General features: G+C 35.0%; 2 protein-coding genes and 1 long non-coding RNA gene across 3 annotated transcripts; all 3 read left to right on the forward strand.

The window, feature by feature from the left end:
- Positions 1-2,725: 2,725 nt before the first annotated feature.
- Positions 2,726-4,850, forward strand: LOC149495850 (uncharacterized). Its single transcript, XR_016321403.1, has 3 exons — positions 2,726-2,843; positions 3,835-3,906; positions 4,640-4,850. It is a non-coding gene; the product is annotated as an uncharacterized LOC149495850 (long non-coding RNA).
- A 9,115-nt stretch (positions 4,851-13,965) lies between these two features.
- Positions 13,966-17,025, forward strand: CER10 (3-oxo-5-alpha-steroid 4-dehydrogenase family protein). Its single transcript, XM_012233935.4, has 4 exons — positions 13,966-14,260; positions 14,494-14,533; positions 15,319-16,067; positions 16,653-17,025. The coding sequence occupies exons 1-4, from the start codon at positions 14,192-14,194 to the stop codon at positions 16,719-16,721; spliced, it is 927 nt and encodes a 308-aa protein (XP_012089325.1). The 5' UTR covers positions 13,966-14,191; the 3' UTR covers positions 16,722-17,025.
- A 1,974-nt stretch (positions 17,026-18,999) lies between these two features.
- Positions 19,000-21,730, forward strand: LOC105647721 (actin). Its single transcript, XM_012233915.4, has 5 exons — positions 19,000-19,151; positions 19,992-20,059; positions 20,175-20,568; positions 20,755-21,368; positions 21,483-21,730. The coding sequence occupies exons 2-5, from the start codon at positions 20,000-20,002 to the stop codon at positions 21,546-21,548; spliced, it is 1,134 nt and encodes a 377-aa protein (XP_012089305.2). The 5' UTR covers positions 19,000-19,151; positions 19,992-19,999; the 3' UTR covers positions 21,549-21,730.
- Positions 21,731-22,596: the final 866 nt, after the last annotated feature.

Raw genomic sequence — 22,596 nt, forward strand, 5'->3', positions numbered from 1 at the left:
CTCTCATGTGGTTTAAGTTGGCGTGATGCGTAAGCAATAACATTTCTATCCTGCATCAACACACAACCTAAGCCATTATGAGAAGCATCACTATAAACAGTAAACTCTTTACCTGGAATAGGTAAAGTCAAAACTGGCACTTCAGTCAAGCACTTCTTTAGCTTATCAAAGCTCTCCTGACATTTATCTGTCCATTCAAACCTAACGTTCTTCCGCAATAGTTGAGTTAAGGGCAAAGCAATGATAGAAAATCCCTTAACAAACTTGCGATAATAGCCAGCCAAACCCAAGAAACTACGAATCTCGGAAACATTCTTTGGTGGCTTCCAACTGGAAATAGCCTCAATCTTACCAGGATCCACTGCAATACCCTCTGCAGATACAATATGACCAAGAAAAGCAACTTGTGCTAACCAGAATTCACATTTAGAAAACTTAGCATAAAGTTGTTTTTCTCGAAGAGTTTGAAAAATGATTCTTAGGTGCTTATCATGCTCTTCTATATCTTTGGAATATACCAGAATGTCATCAATAAAAACCACAACAAACTGGTCAAGGTAAGGTCTGAAGATCGTGTTCATCAAAGCCATGAATGCTGCTGGAGCATTAGGTAATCCGAATGGCATAACTAGAAACTCATAATGGCCATAGCGAGTCCTGAATGCCGTCTTAGGAATACTCTGCTCTTTAACCCTGAGTTGATAATACCCCGATCTCAAATCTATCTTAGAGAATACAGAAGCACCTTGAAGCTGATCAAAGAGGTCATCAATCCTTGGCAAAGGATACTTATTCTTGACTGTGACCTTATTCAACTGACGGTAATCGATGCACAACCGTAAACCGCCATCTTTCTTCTTTACAAATAGCACTGGAGCTCCCCATGGTGACACACTAGGACGAATAAACCCCTTATCAAGCAATTCCTGTAATTGTGCTTTCAATTCTTTTAATTCAGCAGGAGCCATCCTGTAAGGAGTAATGGAGATCGGTTGAGTCCCTGTCATAACCTCAATCTCGAATTCAACTTCCCTTTCTGGCGGCAATCCTGGTAATTCTTCTGGAAAAACATCTGGAAAGTCACACACAGTAGGAATGTCCTTAAGACTAGGAGTACCTACCCTTGTGTCCACAATGTGAGCTAGGTATGCCTCACACCCATGACGGATCAATTTCTGAGCTAAAGCTGCAGTTATCACAGATGAAGGAAGTATCTGTCTCTCACCCTGTATCACCACATCAATATATTCTGGCAGTTTAAATAGTATCTTCTTAAGGTCACAATCAACCACTGCTTGATATTTTTTTAACCAATCCATGCCCAAAATAACATCAAAATCTCCGAAAGGCATCTCAACTAAATCAGAAGGGAATACATGATCTTGGATTATGAGTGGGCAATCAGGATATAATTTGTTAACAATAACCTCCTGTCCTAATGGACTCGATACAAGCACATCATACCCCAATCGCAAACAAGGAACAGATGCATAGCAAGAAATCCCAGCACTAATATAAGAGTGAGATGATCCAGGATCAAATAACACATAAACATCATGATTAAATAAAGGAAATATACCAGTCACCACATCAGCTGCATCAGCATCCTGCCTCTGCCTCATAGCATAAACTCTAGCTGGCACACCAATAGGCTCTGGTTGATTCACTGTCCCCTGACTACCCGACATGCTACCTCTACCGCTGCCTCTACCTCTGCCTGAAGACTGAGAAGATCCATAACTAGCAGCTGGTCTTTGAATCGATCCCCCTGTGGCTGTATATGCCGTAGTAGTTCTCGGTTTAGGGCAATCCCTCACAAAGTGTCCAACCTCGCCACAGTTAAAACATGCTCCTGTGGTCAACTTACACACTCCGCCATGATATCTACCACAATGAACACAACTACGAGTAACTGGAGGAGCTCGTGGAGGTGGCAATGGTGGTCTGAACTGTCTCTGGCTCTGTGGCCTCACACTGCTAGATCTAGGAGGAAATGACCCTTCACATATATTGCCTTTAGAATCAATTGAAGTTAATCGAGACGTCACATATGATGAAGAACCAGTGGCTATCCTAGCTAAGGAAATTAAGCAACTTCGGAATAAACAGATTCCCTTAGTTAAGGTGTTATGGCGAAGCCACTCCAGAGAAGAGGCTACTTGGGAACGTGAAGAAGATATGAGAAGACAACATCCACAATTATTCAGAGATCTATAACAGGTAAAATTTCGAGACGAAATTTCTTTAAGGAGGGAAGAGTTGTAATATCCTTAATTTTGTAGTTCTTTCTATTTTAGCTTTTTCGATGAATTCGGTTATCCGAATAAAAGGAAAACTTAAAATAATGGGAAACACTATAGATTGAGGATATTAATATTAATTAAATGAAACATTAATTGATCTTTACAAATCCATGTGAAAGCTTAAAGGAAATAAAAAATGAGTTGAAAGATGAATGACTTCTCGGTAAAGCACGATTTTACCTGAAAAGCCTGAAAAACGGTAATTTCCGTACGATTTTTACCAAGTGGAGTTTAGAATATTAAATACACTTGGTTTATACCTAATAGGACTAAAGTAAAGTGATTAAAAAGATTAGAGTGCCAAAGGATGAAGGGAAAACAAAATGGAGGATTATAGTGCAATTTGCAATTAAAGGACATGGAAGGAATTTTTTAATAAAGTTTATTATATAATTTTTATGAAGAAGTGAAGAGAAGCACGACACTTACCACCCATTTTGCAGTTCAGGTCGTTCAAGAAGAGAGGAGGAGGGTTTTGAGTCAAAACCAAGCAAAAAGAAGGTGAAAATCAAAGAATTTTCAAGTAATTCTTAAGAAAAGGTTAGTTATTTTCACTTCCTCCTTCATTTCTATGGATTACTTTTTGAATTCCATGAACTTTGAAGTGAGGTGCTTGTTTGTGTAATCTGATTTGGTGAAGATGAAGTGATGAGAAGTGATTTTAAGGTGATTTAAGATGATTGAAAGTAGTTATGCATGAATTCAAAGTCTAAGTTGCATAAGTCACCAAGATGGATGATTTTGAGTTTGTTCTTGATATGCCATGAACTAGGAATTCTGATATTCTTATATTATGATGTTATGTAAGTAATAGAAGAGTTGGATTGCATGAATTTGTGCTGGAAGTGAGGTGAGAATGCTTAAACATATATAAATTATTGTTGGACATGTTACAGTTGGGCTGCCTGAAATTCAGCTTCTGTAATTGACCTATTTGACTAAGCAAATGAACTCCAAAATTTATGAAATTTGATATGGAGATAGGCTGAGATGTTGGGTAGGTCGTGTTAAAATTTAAAGGCCGTTGGATAAAAGGAAATGGAGTTATAAGTAAATCAATGCAGGCTGCTCAGCATGAGAAAAACTGAACTTCAGATTCTATAATTATGTCATTTAAAAATGCAAATGAGCTTTAAAAATTATGAAATTTTCCAGAACAGTACCCTAAGATGTTTGGAACATGCTGTCAAAATTTCAGGGCAATTGAATATGGGGAATTCAAGATATAGTCAACGCAATGCCAGCTACTCAAATGCTGAAATTCTGCATTTCATAAACCTTGAACGAATTTAGCATGCTATTCACTTCTATTGTTTTCGTTGTTAGTATTTTGTGTCTAGGATGTGGTTAAGTGTTGGATATGAAGTGTTTCATGCTTAAACTCAGATCATATAACACTTGGACAAGTATAGTGAAAATGAAAGAAAAAGCATGAGACTACATTCTAATGCTTAATTTACATTCTTATAGAAGTGCATGTGTGTACATTGTGTAGTATGATCTTAATGTGAGTATTAATATCATGCTACAGCTGCTGAGAGAAAGGGAGTTGAGGAGAGGGTGATTACTAGAGGAAAAGGGCTAGGGGAGCCATCTAGTTCAGGTTAGTGTATATTATTCCTTTCCTACTTTTATTTAAACACAATGAAATTGATTTTGCAAAATATTTTCAATGGATTTGCTTTATGAATTATAATTATATTCATAAGTTTTTAAAGAGGAAAAAGATTATTTTGAAAGCATACGACCGAATGATATTTGTAAATGAATTTTATGATTCTTATACTGTGAAAGAGGAGGACGTTGGCCAATTGATATCTGTAGTATGAGGGGTGGCCGTGATTGAATGTTTTTAGCAGTGGTTGTGAAATGAAATGTTGTCCATTGTGATTTTGATATTAGTACATAAATGGAATTGTTTAAAAGTCTTATAGCTGATATAGATATGGTTATTACCCCGAATATCATTTCATTTGTTGAAGTTGATATTACGATCGATTGAACATGGATATCATCACTAGATGATATATGATTGATATGAAATTCTCCCTCCATGTTGAGGTTGTAGATTGCTCCCTCTTCTGTTGAAATCATATCACAGATTGAGGTTGTAGATAGCAGGTCTAGATGTGCACATTAGACACTGATGGCCCTCAGAATTGACTCTATAAAAGCTGTAAAGACTATATTATGAATTGATGATTTAAATGGTATTGATTTATTTTGTTTCTTATTTTCTTTACCATGGTGGATTTATGAATTGTCATTCCTTATTATTTTTATTAGTACACCACTAAGCCATATGCTTAGCGATAGTTGCTTTTGTACTATCGCAGGTAAAGGAAAGGAAAAAGAACCAAGAGAGGATCATTTTTATTTGATGTAGATAGTATGCTACTGATGTAGCTATTGTATATTTGACTTCTTTTGGAATATGTATGATGTATTAAACATTAACAGATCATTTATGTATATTTGAGCAGATTCATGTAAATTATGATTGTATGAATTTGAAAATTTATAGTCTATTAAAGTAATTAATTTCTATTATGTATCTAAGATTTGAACAGGACTCCAATATGTAATTAAATCATCCATGGACTTATGGGTTATGGAACCATTTTATTTTATGTTTTTTTTTATAATATGTTTAAGAAATTATATTGAGATTAATATCTACCAAAAGAAGTTATATATATTTAATAACTAAATTATTTTGCTACAAGATATAAAAATGAAGGAATTAAAAGGATTAAGTCCCTTGTAGTATACTTAGTAAGCATTTATAAGAATTAAGTGCTTATTAATTATATTACGGGCGACATGCCATGTCTTACAGTAGGGTAAGGTGTGACATGTTTATTTTGGTATCAAAGCAGTTTTAATTGCATATTGGATCATATTTTTACTGCATAAAAATGTGTGAAATGTAATCTGCTCAAATATGACATGCCTGTTAATTGTTGGATATCTACATCATACAATATTCTAATACGATGCATGGTTTTCTGTGATAATATACAGAGAGCGTGTTATTTTTGATCGATAGTATGGAGGGTGTTAGTCGGGGAGATAATTTTAATCCGCTTGAGGAGCAGTCTGAAGCGAGACAGGAAGAGCGTGGTAATGCTCCCGAGCATGCTGATGTCCCTGTTGCACCAGCTGCTGACCCTATAGCCCAGCAGATGGCTGCGTTATTGAGACAAATGGCGGGTAACTTACAGCAACAGCAGCAGCCAGTTAGACAGTATGATAAGTTGGTTAAGTATGGGGCCACAGAGTTTTCCGGCACCACTGACCCGATGGTAGCTGAGCAGTGGCTAGAGAGGATTGATAGGGTTTTCCTAAAACTCCAGTGTGATGATGCTCAGAAGTACGATTATGCAGTCTCTTTACTTCAGGAAGATGCATATGAGTGGTGGAAGACAGTTCCTAGGAGCAGAGTGCAACCACTAGTTCTGACTTGGACAGACTTCCTAAGGATATTACATATACAAGTTTAAACATCATGCTAACAAGGACTTATCTATAATGCCTATCTTACCAATATGGCCAGTGAAGATTTTGGGAGGTAAGCCTTTAGGTAGCAGATCCGCTATCATCAGATCAGTACCATTATGCTCAATTGACACTTTGTGTTTTTGCACTTCTTCTTTCACAGATAGGTACTTTAAATCCATGTGCTTTGGACCCTTAGAGTACCTATCATTCTTAGAGAAGAAGAAAGCTACGAAATTATCACAGTAAATTCTCAATGGTCTAGCTATACTGTCGATAATGCCTAGACCTGAGACAAAGTTTCGCAACCATAATGCATGAACGGTGGCCTCAAAGCATGCCACAAATTCAGCCTCCATAGTGGAAGTAGCAATGACAGACTGCTTTCCACTTTTCCATGATACTGCTCCTCCGGCTAGAAGAAACAAGTAGCCAAATGTAGACTTTTTTGAATCTACACAACCGGCATAGTCTAAATCCGAGTATCCCACCACTTCTAGATGGCTGGACTTTCTATAAGTGAGTATATGATCCTAAGTGCCTTGTAAATACCTAAGTACTTTCTTTGCAGCTTTCCAATGGTCCATCCCGGGATTACTTTGATATCGCCCTAACATTTCTACAGCGAAACTAATATCCGGTCGAGTACATGTCTAAACATAAATTAAGCTCCCAACCACTGACGCATATGGATTTGACTCCATCTCTTTATGTTCCAAATCATTTTTAGGACATTACATTTCGCTGAATGTATCTCCTTTCTGAATTGGAACTATTCCTATGGAGCATTTTTCCATTCTGAATCTCTCTAACACCTTATCAATGTCAGCTCTTTGAGACAATCCTAATAGTCCATGTGATCTTTCACGGAATATTTCTATTCCAATCATAAAGGATGCCTCTCCCATATCTTTCATTTCAAAGTTTTTAGAGAGAAAACCCTTTACATCATGCAACAACCCAACATCATTCGCAACAAGAAGAATGTAATCAACATATAGGACTAACATAATGAGCTTGCTCCCACTGACCTTCATATAAATACACCGATCAATAGTGTTTTCTATAAAACCATATGAAGTGATGGTATTATTAAACTTAAGATAGCATTGACGGGAAGCTTATTTCAGTCCACATATTGACTTCTTTAACTTACACACCAAGTTTTCCTTTCCTGTGACCACAAACCCCTCTGGTTAGTCCATATATATTTCCTCCTCTAAGTCACCATTAAGAAAGGTTGTCTTTACATCCATTTGGTGAAGCTCTAGATCATAATGAGCCACCAAAGCCAAAATAATTCTTAAAGAGTCCTTTTTGGAAACTGGAGAAAAGGTCTCTTTATAATCAATGTCATCCTTCTGAGTGTAACTTTTAGCAATAAGTCTGACCTTATATCTTTCAATGTTGCCTTTAGAGTCCCGTTTGGTCTTAAAACCCATTTACAACCAACTTGTTTTGACCTCTCAGGCAACTCAACTAAATCCCAGACTTGATTATCACTCATTGATTGCATTTCTTCCTTCATGGCATTAAACCACTTTTAAGAATTATCACATTCCATGGCTTTCTGGAAAGAGACTAGATCCTTAGCAATGCTCAATTCACATTCATGCTTAAGTGAGTAAACCATATAATCACTAGAATAACTGGCTTTCTTTGCCTTTGTGACTTCCATAATGCTATTTCTTGTGAAACCACTTGATCATTCGTGAATTGTTTATTATTTGCTGGTTCATCATTTATATGGTCATTTTGTGGGTTTGGAATGTTGTTTTGTTGTTCAACCATGTTGTTAAACCGTGATACAACAACCGAAGAAGAGACATTAGGAAAACCCATCTGAGTTGGATTTTCAATCTGAATCTCTTGCACATTCACCTTACGTGGTTCACTGCTCCCACTAATTTGGCCATTTTCAATAAACCGAGCATTACCAGACTCAACAATTCTCGTACTATGGTTAGGACAATAAAATCTGTACCCTTTTGACTTTTCAGGATATCCTATGAAAAATCCACTAACCACTCTAGCATCAAGCTTCTTTTCATGTGGATTATATATCCTTACTTCTGCTGGGCAACCCCAAACATGAAGATGCCTCAAACTAGGTTTCCTTCCCATCCACAGTTCATAAGGGGTCTTAGGAACTGCCTCACTAGGAACCCTATTAAGTAAATATGTAGCAGTCTTTAATGCATGCATCCATAATGATAAAGGTACAGTATAATTATTTAGCATACTCCTAACTATTTCCATAAGAGTACGATTCCGCCTTTCAGCTACACCATTCTGTTGAGGTGTACCTGGCATTGTGTATTGCGCACAAATGCCACGACTTTCAAGGAGCTTTGCAACTGGACCTGGACATTGTCCATTTTCATTAAATTTACCATAATATTCACCACCTCTATCAGATCTCACAACTTTAACTTTTCTATTTAATTGCCTTTCTACCTCATTAATGAATATCTCAAGGATATCCACTGATTGAGTCTTTTTATGCAGTAAATATACATAGCCGTACCATGAGAAATCATCGATAAAGGTAATAAAATATTTTTCACCACCCCAAGAGGGAACATCAAAAGGGCCACATATATGAGTGTGTATAAGTTCAAGCAATTCACTACTTCTTGTGGCTGGATTTTTTAATGTGTGCTTAGTTTGCTTACCTTTAATGCAATCTATACACACATCCCAGTCAATGAAGTCCAATTGAGGTAAGATTTCATATTTCACTAACCTCAAAATCCTTTCTTTGAATATGTGACCTAACCTTTGATGTCATAAGAAAGCAGAATATTCATTATGTGCACTTCTTTTATCACTTATATTGTGTTCAACATTAAACATGGATTCAATAAATTTAGAATCAAGATTAAAACGATACAAACCATCAATCAAAGTACCAGAACCATAATAGTACTTATGTTTGTATAATGAAAAAACACCATTACAAATCTTAAAACTGAAACCAACATTATCCAACCTCCTACAAAAACTAGATTTCTAGCACATTCAGGAACATAGAGACACTTTTCAAGATCCAGATAACAACCAGTGTCCAGGATAAATCTATAAGTCCCAATTCCTTCTATTCGTGCCTTCATTCTGTTTCCCATGAATAGGAACCTTTCAGTTTCATTTATAGGTTGGATCGAAAGAAATCCCTGTATAATATGAGACATATGAGTAGTTGCACCAGAATCTAACCACCAGGTATTATTAGGCACTTCAATAAGATTTGATTCAAAAAATACTGAAATATAAAGTATACCTTTCTTTTCAAACCAAATCTTTCTTTGAGGACAGTCCTTCTTGAAGTGACCATTCTTCCTACAGAAGTAGCACTTCAATTCCTTACGGATTTGGCCCTCATTAACCTTCATTGGAGCACTATCCATTTTCTTGCCTTTCTTCCCTAATTTGTTGTTGCTGCTACTAGCTCCATTATGAAATGTGAGATTGATAGAGTGTTCCTTCAATTTCTTTAATCTCCCTTCCTCTTGTATCAACATGGCCTTGATTTCTTGAATGTTCCATTTTTCCTTAAGGGTGTTGTAATTCACCTGGAACTGACCAAACTCAAGACGAAGTGAGTTAATAATAAATTGAACTAAAAAGGATTCACTCACATCCATTCCCATTGATTTCAGTTTGGCTGCCAAATTTTGCATGCCAGTCACATGATCATGAATGGATTGTGACCAATCAAACTTCTTGGTCGTCAGCTTACTCATTAAGGATCCTACGATGGACTTGTTTGCTATGTCCGATTGGGAGTATTCCTTAATTTTCAGCATGTACTCTCTCGCATTGTCTGTTCTAGGCATTGATGGCTTAATATTTTCAGCCATTGTCATCCTCATTAAGTTCAAGCTTAGCCTGTTTAATCGCTCCCAAGCCTCACGATGAGACTTGTCAGCTTCAGTGCTGGTCTCTGTAATGGCTGCTGGCTTTTCAAAGACTAATGCTAGATCCAAGTCCAGAACTCCTAACTGATAATGGATTTGTTCCGACCAATCAACATAGTTCAATCCATTAAACTTAATCAACCCAGTGCCCATAGTAAACATGTTAAAGGAAGCTTGCAACATTACACATATACTCATACGTTAATGCTTTGAGTAAGCAAAAAATAGATTCAAACAAATAACAACTTTAATTATGCATCTAGATTCACCTTTGGGTAATATTTAAATGCATAGCTTTAATCAATAATGATGCCAAGAAGAAAAATACTTTAATAGACTTTCATTGTGAAGCAACTTGTGAGCCTTTATGCAAGTCATAGAGAAGCACGCCCTTGCTTCTCTCTGGAAGTCCATAGCACGCCCGTGCTCGTTGCAGCACGTCTGTGCTCCTTTCTGGAATCCTGTTACATTTTTTTTATATATATTCCATTCAACTATTCAATAATGCTCCATACAATATGCATGTTATCTCTGGATATACATTCATATTAATTAGTACAATGATAAGTCTCTTTAATGCCATTGATTATAATTAATGGTCTACCTTTGGGTAACCTAACAAATTAAAATCAACGAATCAATTGTTTAATTTTAACTTTCATGTTATTTAACGGCATTACACAAATATGAACAATGGAAAACTGCATAATCTATGTCGAAAACAATCCAAACAAGGCCACTTTGGTGACTAACAATTTTTCCATTCAATAAACATTGATTTATGCAAAATTTTTATGAGATTAAATTGAGATCTCAAAACTTTAACGACATAACATAATAATATGTTATAACCATTCTCTATAAATTATAGCAAAATAATTTATAAAGAAAATGAACAGTTTTCAAATTTCTATAATTTTGGCTTCGTTCAATCATCACAATATGAAATTAATTTTCCATAAATTAAGCCAAATAAAACATTATCAAACAAATCTAAAACAGGTACAGGCTCTGATACCACATGTTAAATAATCTTTAATATAGCCCAGATCTATTGTTCATAGAATTTGTTTGATAAAAATAGACAATAAACGGAAGCGTACCTTGATCCATAACCGCAGATCTATGTTATGGGTTACCTTTTTGTAGCAATTTGAGTCTCATCGTAACAACATATCTATGTTTCTTCTTCTGCCCTTTTGTCCGTAAGTTTTCTCTTAATAGTCAGAGAACAATCAACAGTTACGGGAGTTTATTTTATGAGTTCTCTCAAACAAGCTATCACCGTATGTATTTGAGGCAACCGTCACACTCTCTATTTTGTTTTCTTTTCTGTGTTCTTCCCTAAGCTGTCGATTCCTTTTACTTTTATAAGGCAGAGGAAGGGTATTAAAATCCTAACTAGCTCTTAACCATTAAGCCTAATAACCATCATCTTGCGCCACTTTAATTAGAACCAACACTTTAATCACAGGGCCACATATAGATTATGAAATAATCTAACAATGCCTACAAACAGAATACAATACAATAGTTACAAATTGCAATAGCTTATGAACAAGTAAACAAGTTGTTTTTTGAGCTTTTGCTCCAAAAAAAAAAAAAAAGTTTTATTATACCTCGAAAGCCTCGAGCAAAAAGAAGCAGATCCTAATTCTAAAGCGACTCGGTACCATAGATTTCTCTAATGGATTGCAACGGTAACTCTGGTGCCGTTGATGGCTTTTCTGCTTTGTCAACGGAAGGTAAAACCGGAAGAGGCTCCAACACAGATGTTTAAACCCCAACAAACTCAAAGCCCATTATGTTGTAATTTGAATGGAATTGAAGATAAAGGTTTTAAGTATCTGCGGTTTTGAGAGATTTGGAAAAGTTTGCTTATTTTGAGCTCCGTTGCATAATTTCCTAACAATTTCTGCATCAACAGAATACTCACTTTCACGGGTTAAAAATAATTGCAAACAAAGTTCATAATTTGGCTGATGCATATTACATGGACAGTGCGATAACGATTTAACTAAATTAGCCTGTATGTCAATGGAATTTTGCTTCAATGAAAAGTTAGAACTTCAAACTTTGTGTGCTGTCAGCAGTTATCGTTAGAATTGAAAATCATTTATGAACAGTATGAAATGATCTTATCAGCATATTTAGCTACAAAAAATTACTCATCTTTCCATTAAGTAATCATTATTAAGGCCTGACTATTTGTTTTATTCTAAATGACAATAGATAATGTAATGCTCTAATAACAAATTTCTATGCTGTGTTTTGAAGAGCATTCAAATCATTATCTCAGTTTACAAAATCAACTTGATTTTCCATTTCTCATCTATTTTAGATATTAATTAATGTTCAATTTTGTGGTAGTTTTACTATTGTCATGCTTAAAGCCCCATAACTCTCTACCGAGACCGAGGGTAAATCAACACTATAAAACCTGGGTTGTCACTGTTTAAGTTCCTTCCGTTGAGTGAGAGCTTGACCCACGGGTTCTACCCTATTTTGTAGTGGCCGAGAGAAAACTCTAATGTTTTAGTATAGAGACTCTTACGTAAAAGGTATGACCTGTTTAGGCCTTTATCGTCTATTAAGGTTGCACCAAATGAAATGGTAGTCTTTATACCCGTGAGAATTGCTTAGCTAGAAGAAGGTTTAGGAGCAGAAATGTAATAAAAGCAATTGAGTCTCTTTAATGTGATTTTTTTTATTTTTTTGGATATTGTATATTTCTTTTTACTTATTTGGCGTATTTGGAAGGTTTGAGAACTGTGGAGTTGGATATATATCTATGTAGCTATAAAAGTCTTGTCTTCATGATCATGAATCAGCAAGCCTACACCTGCCAGATCTGAAAATCATAAAATTTGTTGTTTGTTAATGTCCTTGTAAATTAAATTTGCCAAAATGCTGAATCAAACTGGTACTAGGCCTATGCATAGATGCAACATGTTTTTCCATTTCCATGTCATATCCCTTTACTTAGGATTCAAAGCTTCACAGCAAGTTGAACTCATGTTATAAAGATGCATATCTCATTGTCTTGGTGGTTCAAATGTGGTCTTAGAATATCAAGCTTGAAGCTTTTAACCACCAGACTATCCTCTAAAAGCATTGGGTCCATTCTGCGTTTTTATTGGAACTGATGTTAAAGAAAAACTATTGTACAAAAATGTTGATTGGAGAGCATTAAAGAATGTTCTTTTAAGGTGGATTTTACATGTTTTAGGCATAAAAACTCCTAGACCTTGTTTGGCATTACTGCAAAATTGTTTTTTTGTTACTTTGCAATTGTTGTTTATTTTGCTAGTGATCTTTCATCAACAGTTTCAAGAACAGAGTGGCGGTGGCCGGCGAGGAATGAAAATTTTTTTGTTTGCGATTCGAGGCTGCTCTTCCCTACACACAACACACATATATGCGCTTTTTTATGGATTGAAAGTCGAACCCTTGATTTTGCATTGACTACTGTCTACTGGTAATAAATCTGTTAGCTGATATTATAGACCTATAATTGTTGTGGTATCCATGTCCATGTGAGTAGTTGGCAGTTTGATTTCTCCTATGAAGAGGAAGCCAAAAGCTTTAATTCTCGACTTCAACATTTAAGCACTGATACGACAGTATTATCCATAAACAACCCAACATAGTTTGTTGGGAATTATCACCTTAAATGAATCATCACTATCCAACTGCCTCCGGAGAAACTACTAAATTCAATGAAAATATTTGAAAATATTTTTACATTGACAAAAAAAAAATAAAACTAATTTTATCGTATTAACATAAAAAATAATTATAGGCTTAGTTATTTAAATTAAATTGACATTTTTACATTGATTGATGTTGACAATAAATTTAATTATACCTCAAATTTTAATTTTAAAATAATAAAAATAAAAAAATCTATTCCTTAAACATGTTAATTTGACTATTTTCCATTGTGAATAAAATTGATGGTTTCGGTTTCTTAACAAGTTTAAGATTGTATTGGTCTAAAATTGTATTGGACCATAGCTTTTTTAAATAGTTTTTATCAAAAAAAATTGAAACGTTTGATTGATAATATAGCATTTGGATGAACTAAGTAGATTAAGATAACCAATATTGTAGAAAATAGGAATTATGGATAGCGGCAGATGATGACTCATAAGAAGGAACTCAGTGATGGCCCACTTCCGTTAACTGTAGTAAAGTAGGAAGCCAAATTAGTTATTGGCAATTAAAGTGGGTGTCGGTTTATCAATTTAGCCATGGTTAGCTCTCCTACTTCCCAACCGCACGACTTTAATATATCCGCCTAGAATAGGCCCAAACCCATCTCTGCTTTTCTTTTGTAAATCCTCTGCTTATTTTCGATTCGAGATCTCATTCAAATTCCTGCTTCTACTTAGCTTCTTTAAATCTTGAGCTTGAAGGGTTTTGCTTTGTTTATCATTTGGTCAATTTGGTCTCTCTCATTTGATCTCCGAAATGAAGGTCTCTGTAGTTTCGCGAAGTGGCAGAGAGCTCATTAAAGGAGGACTTGAGCTTAATGATTCGGTAAACACTCTCTCTCTGTCTATGGGTTTTATGATTTGTCTATTTGTATGTTTGGTTTCCAAGAAAATGTGAAGGAAAGGAAAAGATGATTTTGTTTTTAAAATTCGTTATTTGTCAATAGAAGGGGGGAAAAGGAATATTTTTCAGGTACGGTTAAGTAAAAGACCAACTTTTCCCTAGATTATTGTGGGTTTCAATTGTGATTATTGTTTGTTTTTTTACTTATTTTGTAGGCTACAGTGGCTGATCTGCAGGAGGCAATTCATAAGCGAAGTAAGTGCTGCATGTACTTTTGACCGTGAGGCTTATTTCTCAATGACTGTAACTTCAATGTTAAGTTTGATTTGCAGGTTTAATTGTGCTTATGAGTTTATTTTTAGGTGGAAATTTTTTTTTTTTCGTTTTTCTGTTGAAATGGAACTCAAAATTTTATAAGATTGAAAATCCTACTCGAATTGTTAAATTGGCTAGAACTGTCTTGTGTTTGACTTTGATCTCATCACCTAGATATTCATTTCCTTTGTATTTGTCTGTAGATAAGCATGAAAGACTGTTTCATTTCTTTGGTCCTCTTAAATTCTTCCTTTGTTGCAATTCCACATCCCCTCCTTTATTTTACTTGGAAAGTGTGAATTTACTGGTTGAAATCCAATTTGGGTTGTTTCTTTCATTTGAAATTATTGATTTAATATATCGCGCATACTAAGAAGAAACTCACATGGCCTCATAATTGCTGTTAAAATATTTATTTCTATGGTGGGGTTTGGGTAGTGGGTTGTTATTAAGGAATGCATATCATTTTTCTTTCAATGACAATAGACCTAAAAAGAATAAGATCATCTCCTGAGTGCTGTAAACAGAATTAAAATTTCAGTGTCTCTGTTTCATAGTTCTGGACTTCTTGGTTCTTTGACCGAGTATATTCCTCAGTTTTCTTGAAACCTCATTCCCATCCAAAAGAAAAATTTGCAAATAAGGAGTTTCTAGGTATTTGTTGCACTTTGCAGCATCAGATGTGATTTTATTTTAATAAACTGATTCACTGATGAAATCAACAGCCAAAAAATTCTACCCTTCAAGACAGCGGCTGACTCTTCCTCTTCCACCGGGATCAAAGGAGAGGCCTGTAGTCCTTAATTACAAGAAGAGTCTCAAGGATTATTGTGATGGGAATTCATTAACTGTAGTTTTAAAGGACCTGGGTCCACAAGTTTCCTATCGCACCCTTTTTTTCTGGGAGTACTTGGGTCCTTTGGTCCTTTATCCTGTCTTTTACTTCTTTCCTGTTTACCAGTACTTTGGCTACAAGGGGGAACGCGTGATCCAACCAGTTCAGACATATGCTTTATTGTATTGGTGCTTCCACTACTTCAAACGCATCATGGAAACATTTTTTGTGCACCGATTTAGCCATGCAACTTCACCACTGTCCAATGTGTTCCGAAATTGTGCTTATTACTGGACATTTGGTTGCTATATTGCTTACTATGTGAACCACCCACTTTACACTCCTGTTAGCGATCTTCAATGGAAGATTGGATTTGGGTTTGGTTTGATTTGTCAAGTTGCAAACTTTTATTGCCACATCTTGCTAAAAAATCTTCGCAGTCCAGATGGGGGTGGAGGGTATCAAATCCCACGTGGATTTCTCTTTGATATTGTGACCTGTGCAAATTACACAACAGAGATCTATCAGTGGTTGGGTTTCAATATTGCAACACAGACTGTTGCAGGCTACATCTTTCTTGTGGTTGCTGCTATGATCATGACCAATTGGGCCCTTGCAAAGCACCGCCGATTGAAGAAGGTAATCTTCTGTTCTGTTTTGGTTAGTTTATATTATTTTATATTCTACACAAGAAGTTTAGAAATCATGACTTTGCTTTAAAAATCAGTCTCGTTGTTTTGAAGTTTGATATGTAAACCACGTGTAGCTTAGGACTCTATTCGTATATTAGACTGGTTGCTTATTTATGAGATTGTAAATTGAAGGTTGTCATGTGAATGTGATACACCTTCAGATACGAGCAAATGTACTTGCATATTGATGTTGATTTTTCCTTGCAGAGTTGATTCGTCAAGGTAAGGTGTTTACTAGTGACTGGACTTATTCAATCCTATATACAACTAATCTTTCTTTTTTTGTTTTTTCTTTTCCACCAACAATTGCATCGCCAATGCAATTATTGGGGAACAATGAGGATGCCAAAAGGCAAACGATCCATCTAGATAAGGTGGCAACAAATTAATATGAGTAGCATTCATCTATTATCTATTGTCTTGGACTTCTGAAAGTCTTGCTGTGCAATGCATATGTCATGCTTGAAACAATATGTCATTCCTATTTTTGTTGTTAGGTTTATAATCCTTGACTGCTATTTGTCTTCTGCAGCTATTTGATGGGAAGGATGGAAGACCTAAATATCCACGCCGATGGGTTATACTGCCCCCATTTCTATAGAAATGATAAGCTATTCCACCAATTATCTAATGCGTCGGTACTTGTTTTTCACAACACCAAGAATTCCATATTGTGGTTCATCCTTCTCAGATGTGAATTTGGAGGTCATACTTTCACCAAATTGCTTGAAAGATGTTAGTCTCTTTTATTTAGACTGGAAATTACTGGAAACTAGAGCGCAATCTTGTCAAACATTTGCTTTTAGTAAATCTTTCTTCAATCTGTTAAATTATTGGGGGAGTTCTATGAATCTTGTCAGTTTTAACTAATTAGTTGAATTGCAACTCCTTGATGATCCTTGTTATTTCTTGTTTTCCTTTGCTTCCATTTAGAATTTATCATGGATTTTACATAAAGCAATGGCCAGGACCTTCAACTTGAGAATTTGATTGATAAATTGATCGGATAGATGATTTCAATTGATTTTGCTTTGCTTAACTTTGCTACTTGTCCGCCAATTTGAGAGAAAGCATGAATTATATCTTTAATGACATTAAACACCTCATCTCCTGCCATCTATGGCTATGATGGTATGTTAGCTGTTGGTTGAGAGCTATAGTGCTAGCCAGTTAGGTGAGTGAAAAGCTTTGCTGAAGTGCTCAGGTTTTTGGTTTTTCCTTCTCTTAGTATTAGGGAGGAGAGATCTGAACCTGCTTCCTAAGGCTTTGGCTAATTATTAAAATTTAGTTGAGTCATTTCTTGTGATTTACTGTCTGAACAGGTTTGTTGTTAACTCCATTTAACAAAATATCAAGGATATGTTTCTTGAAGGATATAATTAAAATGGAATTCTTTGTTGTTATATGTCGTTTTCAAACGGTAATGGAATGTTATATACTTAAATATAATTCTAATATAACGTTTACATTTAGAAATAAATTTAAAGTGCTAGATTACATTCTTGATCAGAAAACCTCACATTCTTGTCAGAAAATCTCTCTCCCTGACCTGAAATGTGATGAACGAAAGTATTTATTTAAAAAAGGTCCAGTGGATATGATCATTTGATACACTGGAGGTGAAGAAGATAGGTTTCCTGATCTGTAACCAAAGTCATCATCATAGCCACTATACAGCATCTGTATAAGATGGAAGGCCAGTTGTGTTTTTCAACTTTCAACTGTTCAAAAATTTCAGATGGAAGGGCTCAACTGTTGAACTGCTCAACAACTGTTATAGGCTGGAAAATGGAAAAGAACAAAAAAAAGTTACTCTAGCTACTTTGTGTTGACACTTTCTGGAAAAAGTATTTGCTGTTTCAGATTATTTTTCCCACACAAAAGGCACCAATTTGAAAAAAATAAATAAAAGAGAGAGAAAATCCAAATCTTTCCTTATTTCCAAGGTAATGAAAAAAGTGGGTTGATTTTAGTTTTTCTTTCTTTTATTTATTTGTCCTTTGTTTCATTTCTTTATTTATTCAAGAAAGGAAAAGCTGTTGTAGCAAATGCACATGTGCAACTCCAACATGATCATTGATACGGTTAATTACTTATCTAATCAGAAAGTGAATCGAAAAATTGAAAAAAATTCATTTAAAATTTATGTATGGAAAAAAAAATTTTCAGCATAATTTAGAATTTGAATATATAATATTTTATTTTTTATTTGATTATATTATTAATGATATACTAATAATTAATACATATAATCAAAAAATAAAACTAAATTATTTAAACAGATTTTGATAATTGTAAATTATATGTAATCAATATAACAATTAATTATATTATAGTTCATGCAGTAGAGGACTCAACCCAAATAATTAGGGGACTAAAAAATAATTTTACTTAATTATAGAGTGTAAAACTAAAATTATAAAAATTTTTACACTGAAAATTAATTTAATTTAAAGAGCCACAACATTTCTTCAAACTTTCTGTATCCATCCCCCTAAATTCATATATAAATATTATAAAAATGTATAGTATGATTTACCATAGTTTATTAGCAACTATAACTAAGAAGTACAAATAGCTAAATTAATATACACAAATGATTCATTTTTGGTAACTTTGCTACATTTAGTAACACCCAAAATTCAATTTGCCTAAATAAAAATATATATTCATAAAATATTCAAAAAAAAACATTTAAAAATAAAAGGAGGGTAAAATGGTCAAGAGAACTGAAAAAATAAAAATGACTGGAAAACCGGAAGGAGCTGGATCCAACAGGCAACAATAACCTCAGATCATATTTAAAGTGAGCCCATGACGCGTTCTTCTCTGTAAGTTGTGCCCACACAAAATATTTATTAAAAAAACAAAAAAAATCCAACGGCCAACATTGCATCTTCCACTTCCATATAATGACCAGTTCAATCTCCCCACCAAAAGGAAGAAACTGATTTCGTATTTCTCACACTCGTTTCGGTGCTGTCTCTATCTCTCGCTTTCTCTGAAATAATATCTCTTCTCTTTAATTAAGGTTCTTTTTCTCTCTTTAATCTCTAATTAACCCTTTCATTAATCTCTCTCCTTTCTTTGCGTCTCTATCATTTGATTTGATACGTGTTAAGCTGCATTTTATCTTTCAGGAAAGTTTTGAAGTTTTTTTTTATTATTTTGTGTTTCACTATCTGATATTACTGTTTCATTTCTTGGACTTCTGTTTATTGATCATATTTTCCAAAGATTTTGGTGGCTTCGGATTCTCGTATGAGTTGATGGGATCTGGGCTCTGGGCTTGTGTGCTTCCATTGTTTGTTTAATCGGCGAATGTAAAATGGAAGTAGATTGTAAATTAATTATTATTAAATTGCTTGAACATTAAAAATGCGGGAAGAATTATTGAGTGTAAATTGCATTAGCAAATGAACTTTTCCTTGCATTGTTTCTCTTTAGTTTTTATTTTTCCAGGATAAAATTTCTAAGGTGGCTGAATTCATGAGATTTTGATTTGTATTCCTGTTGATTGGTTTTTTAAATTCGTTCTTGGTTGTGGGGTTTCGGTTTTTATTTTTAAATATAGTTATTATTATTATATTTTACGGGAAAGTTACAGTTTCCAACCAAAGCCCACGAAATAGAAACATCAAATCTTTAGTAATTTATTCAACATGAACAAGGCGGAATGTGTTATATTTCATTTATGAGATGATGGAGAGCTTGCTCTTACTTTTGATTAATCAATTCACTAAACAGATTTTATAGTTATAATGCCAACATGACTTGGATGAGCGTAAGGCCACAAAATGACATTCTGATCTTGTTGTAATTTATGAAAAGTTATGACATTTTTTAGACTGATCACAGTTTGTTTTTGCAGACTAGAAGATGGCCGATAACGAGGATATTCAGCCCCTTGTCTGTGACAATGGAACAGGAATGGTCAAGGTCAGCAATCGATTTTCTTCTATGCAATTGCTTATTGCCTGCTGATTAGTAGTATGTGGGTACCTGTTGTGTAACCTTTTGACATTCATATTTTAATTATGTATATTGTTTTTAGGCCGGGTTTGCTGGAGATGATGCTCCACGTGCTGTGTTTCCCAGCATTGTTGGTCGTCCTCGTCACACTGGTGTGATGGTTGGCATGGGCCAAAAAGATGCTTATGTTGGTGATGAGGCTCAATCCAAGAGAGGTATTTTGACTTTGAAATACCCAATTGAGCATGGTATTGTGAATAACTGGGATGACATGGAAAAGATCTGGCATCACACGTTCTACAATGAGCTTCGTGTTGCCCCAGAAGAGCACCCTGTACTTCTAACTGAGGCTCCTTTGAATCCCAAGGCTAATCGTGAGAAGATGACTCAAATCATGTTTGAGACCTTCAATACTCCTGCTATGTACGTGGCCATTCAGGCTGTTCTATCCTTGTATGCCAGTGGTCGAACAACTGGTAAGCAGTCGAAGGATTTTCTTGATTCAATTAGATATCAATTTGAAAAATGGAGCTGTTCAATCTGCAGATGATAATGTCTATGTTTATGACTTTGCGACTTGTTCCAAAGTGCTTGTTTTAGTAGAGTGTTTCCTGAATATTTGTCAGAAATTAGTGGTGGTGATTTACAGATTTGCTGTGCAGGTATTGTGTTGGACTCTGGTGATGGTGTCAGCCACACAGTCCCTATCTATGAGGGTTATGCCCTACCACATGCTATCCTTCGTCTTGACCTTGCTGGGCGTGACCTCACTGATCACTTGATGAAGATCCTCACAGAGCGTGGATATTCTTTCACCACCACAGCTGAACGGGAAATTGTGAGGGATATGAAGGAAAAACTGTCTTATATTGCTCTCGACTACGAGCAGGAGCTAGAGACCTCCAAAACCAGCTCATCAGTAGAGAAGAGCTATGAGTTGCCAGATGGGCAAGTTATCACCATTGGTGCTGAGCGATTCCGTTGCCCAGAGGTGCTCTATCAACCATCCATGATAGGAATGGAAGCTGCAGGCATCCACGAGACCACGTATAACTCCATCATGAAGTGCGACGTGGATATCAGAAAAGATTTGTATGGTAACATTGTCCTTAGTGGTGGCTCAACCATGTTCCCAGGAATTGCTGACAGAATGAGCAAAGAAATCTCTGCACTTGCCCCAAGCAGCATGAAAATCAAGGTGGTTGCACCACCGGAGAGGAAGTACAGTGTCTGGATTGGTGGGTCCATCTTAGCTTCCCTCAGCACCTTCCAGCAGGTTGGTTGAAATTCATTTATGGATATTAAAAAACCTTTCTTACTAGAGATTTACTTAGAACTTAGAAGTTGATTTCTCATTGTGGACTATGTTTGCTTGTTTCTTTGATTGCAGATGTGGATTGCAAAGGCAGAATATGACGAGTCTGGACCATCAATTGTGCATAGGAAGTGCTTCTAGTCCTAAGTGTTCCAAGAACAGGGTTTTATTTATTATTTTTTTTTTTTTTGGAGAAAGAGAAAAGGAAAAAAAAAGTACTGTTCTGTTTCTGGGAAAAAAGAGGGTAGCTCGCCCCCTTATTTTTATTCTAGCTTTGTTGCCCTTCTATGTTTATTATGATATTCGAGTGATGACTTTGAGAAGCTCAGGAAGTTATTGCCAAAATTATCCAATTCGTTCATTGTTACTTTTGAGTAACGAGGCCTTGCTTTCCATAGTCACTAGCATGCAATTCCGCCCTTTGTAAGGATATATATTTTTATTTCAAGATGTTATTATAAATGTACACAAAAATTATTATAAGCGAATTTTTCATAAAAAACTTGAAGTCTGAAACAAGAATATGATATTTTGAAATATTCAAAAATGGATTGAATATGAATTACACTATTGGTAATCAAAATACTTCTCAATGCAATCCTATGTATTCATTCTTAGAATAAATTCTCAAAGTAGTTTTAATTTTAACGGTTAGGATCAGTTTTAGAACAAGTTCTGTAAATAAATAAGTCGGTTCATATATTCACTTACCATTAAAGATTTAAAAAAATGAGGTGGACTAATAACATGATAAGTTTTGTAAGTAATAGATAATAAATTAATATATGAATTTGAACATTGAGTTGTTGTCTGTTTATATATTCACTTATCATTAGATTGTGACAGTGTACGTAATATTTGAATTGTTGAATGGTTAGATAAAATATATTGCAAAAGTTGTGAAAATTGAAAAAAAAAAAATTGCAATAGCAGCATGCAGTTGCAGATCTGAGAGGAAGAATCAATGGTGAGGGTGTGATAATGTTCAGATGTTGCATGCATGAGCAGGTCATCTATTTGACCCAAAATTATAAATTTCTTTTGGTTTAAATAAATTTAAAATTTCAGAGCTCATTTATACATAAATTTTAATTATATTTTATTTATAAATAAATTTTTTCGCATTTGATATATTGTAACTTAAAATATGTAATTCAATCAAATTTCACCAAATACTATTTATAATAAA

Source organism: Jatropha curcas, chromosome 6 (genome assembly GCF_041381405.1).
Source record: "Jatropha curcas cultivar XTBG-Jc1 chromosome 6, XTBG_Jcur_1.0, whole genome shotgun sequence".
NCBI classification, from domain to species: domain Eukaryota; kingdom Viridiplantae; phylum Streptophyta; class Magnoliopsida; order Malpighiales; family Euphorbiaceae; genus Jatropha; species Jatropha curcas.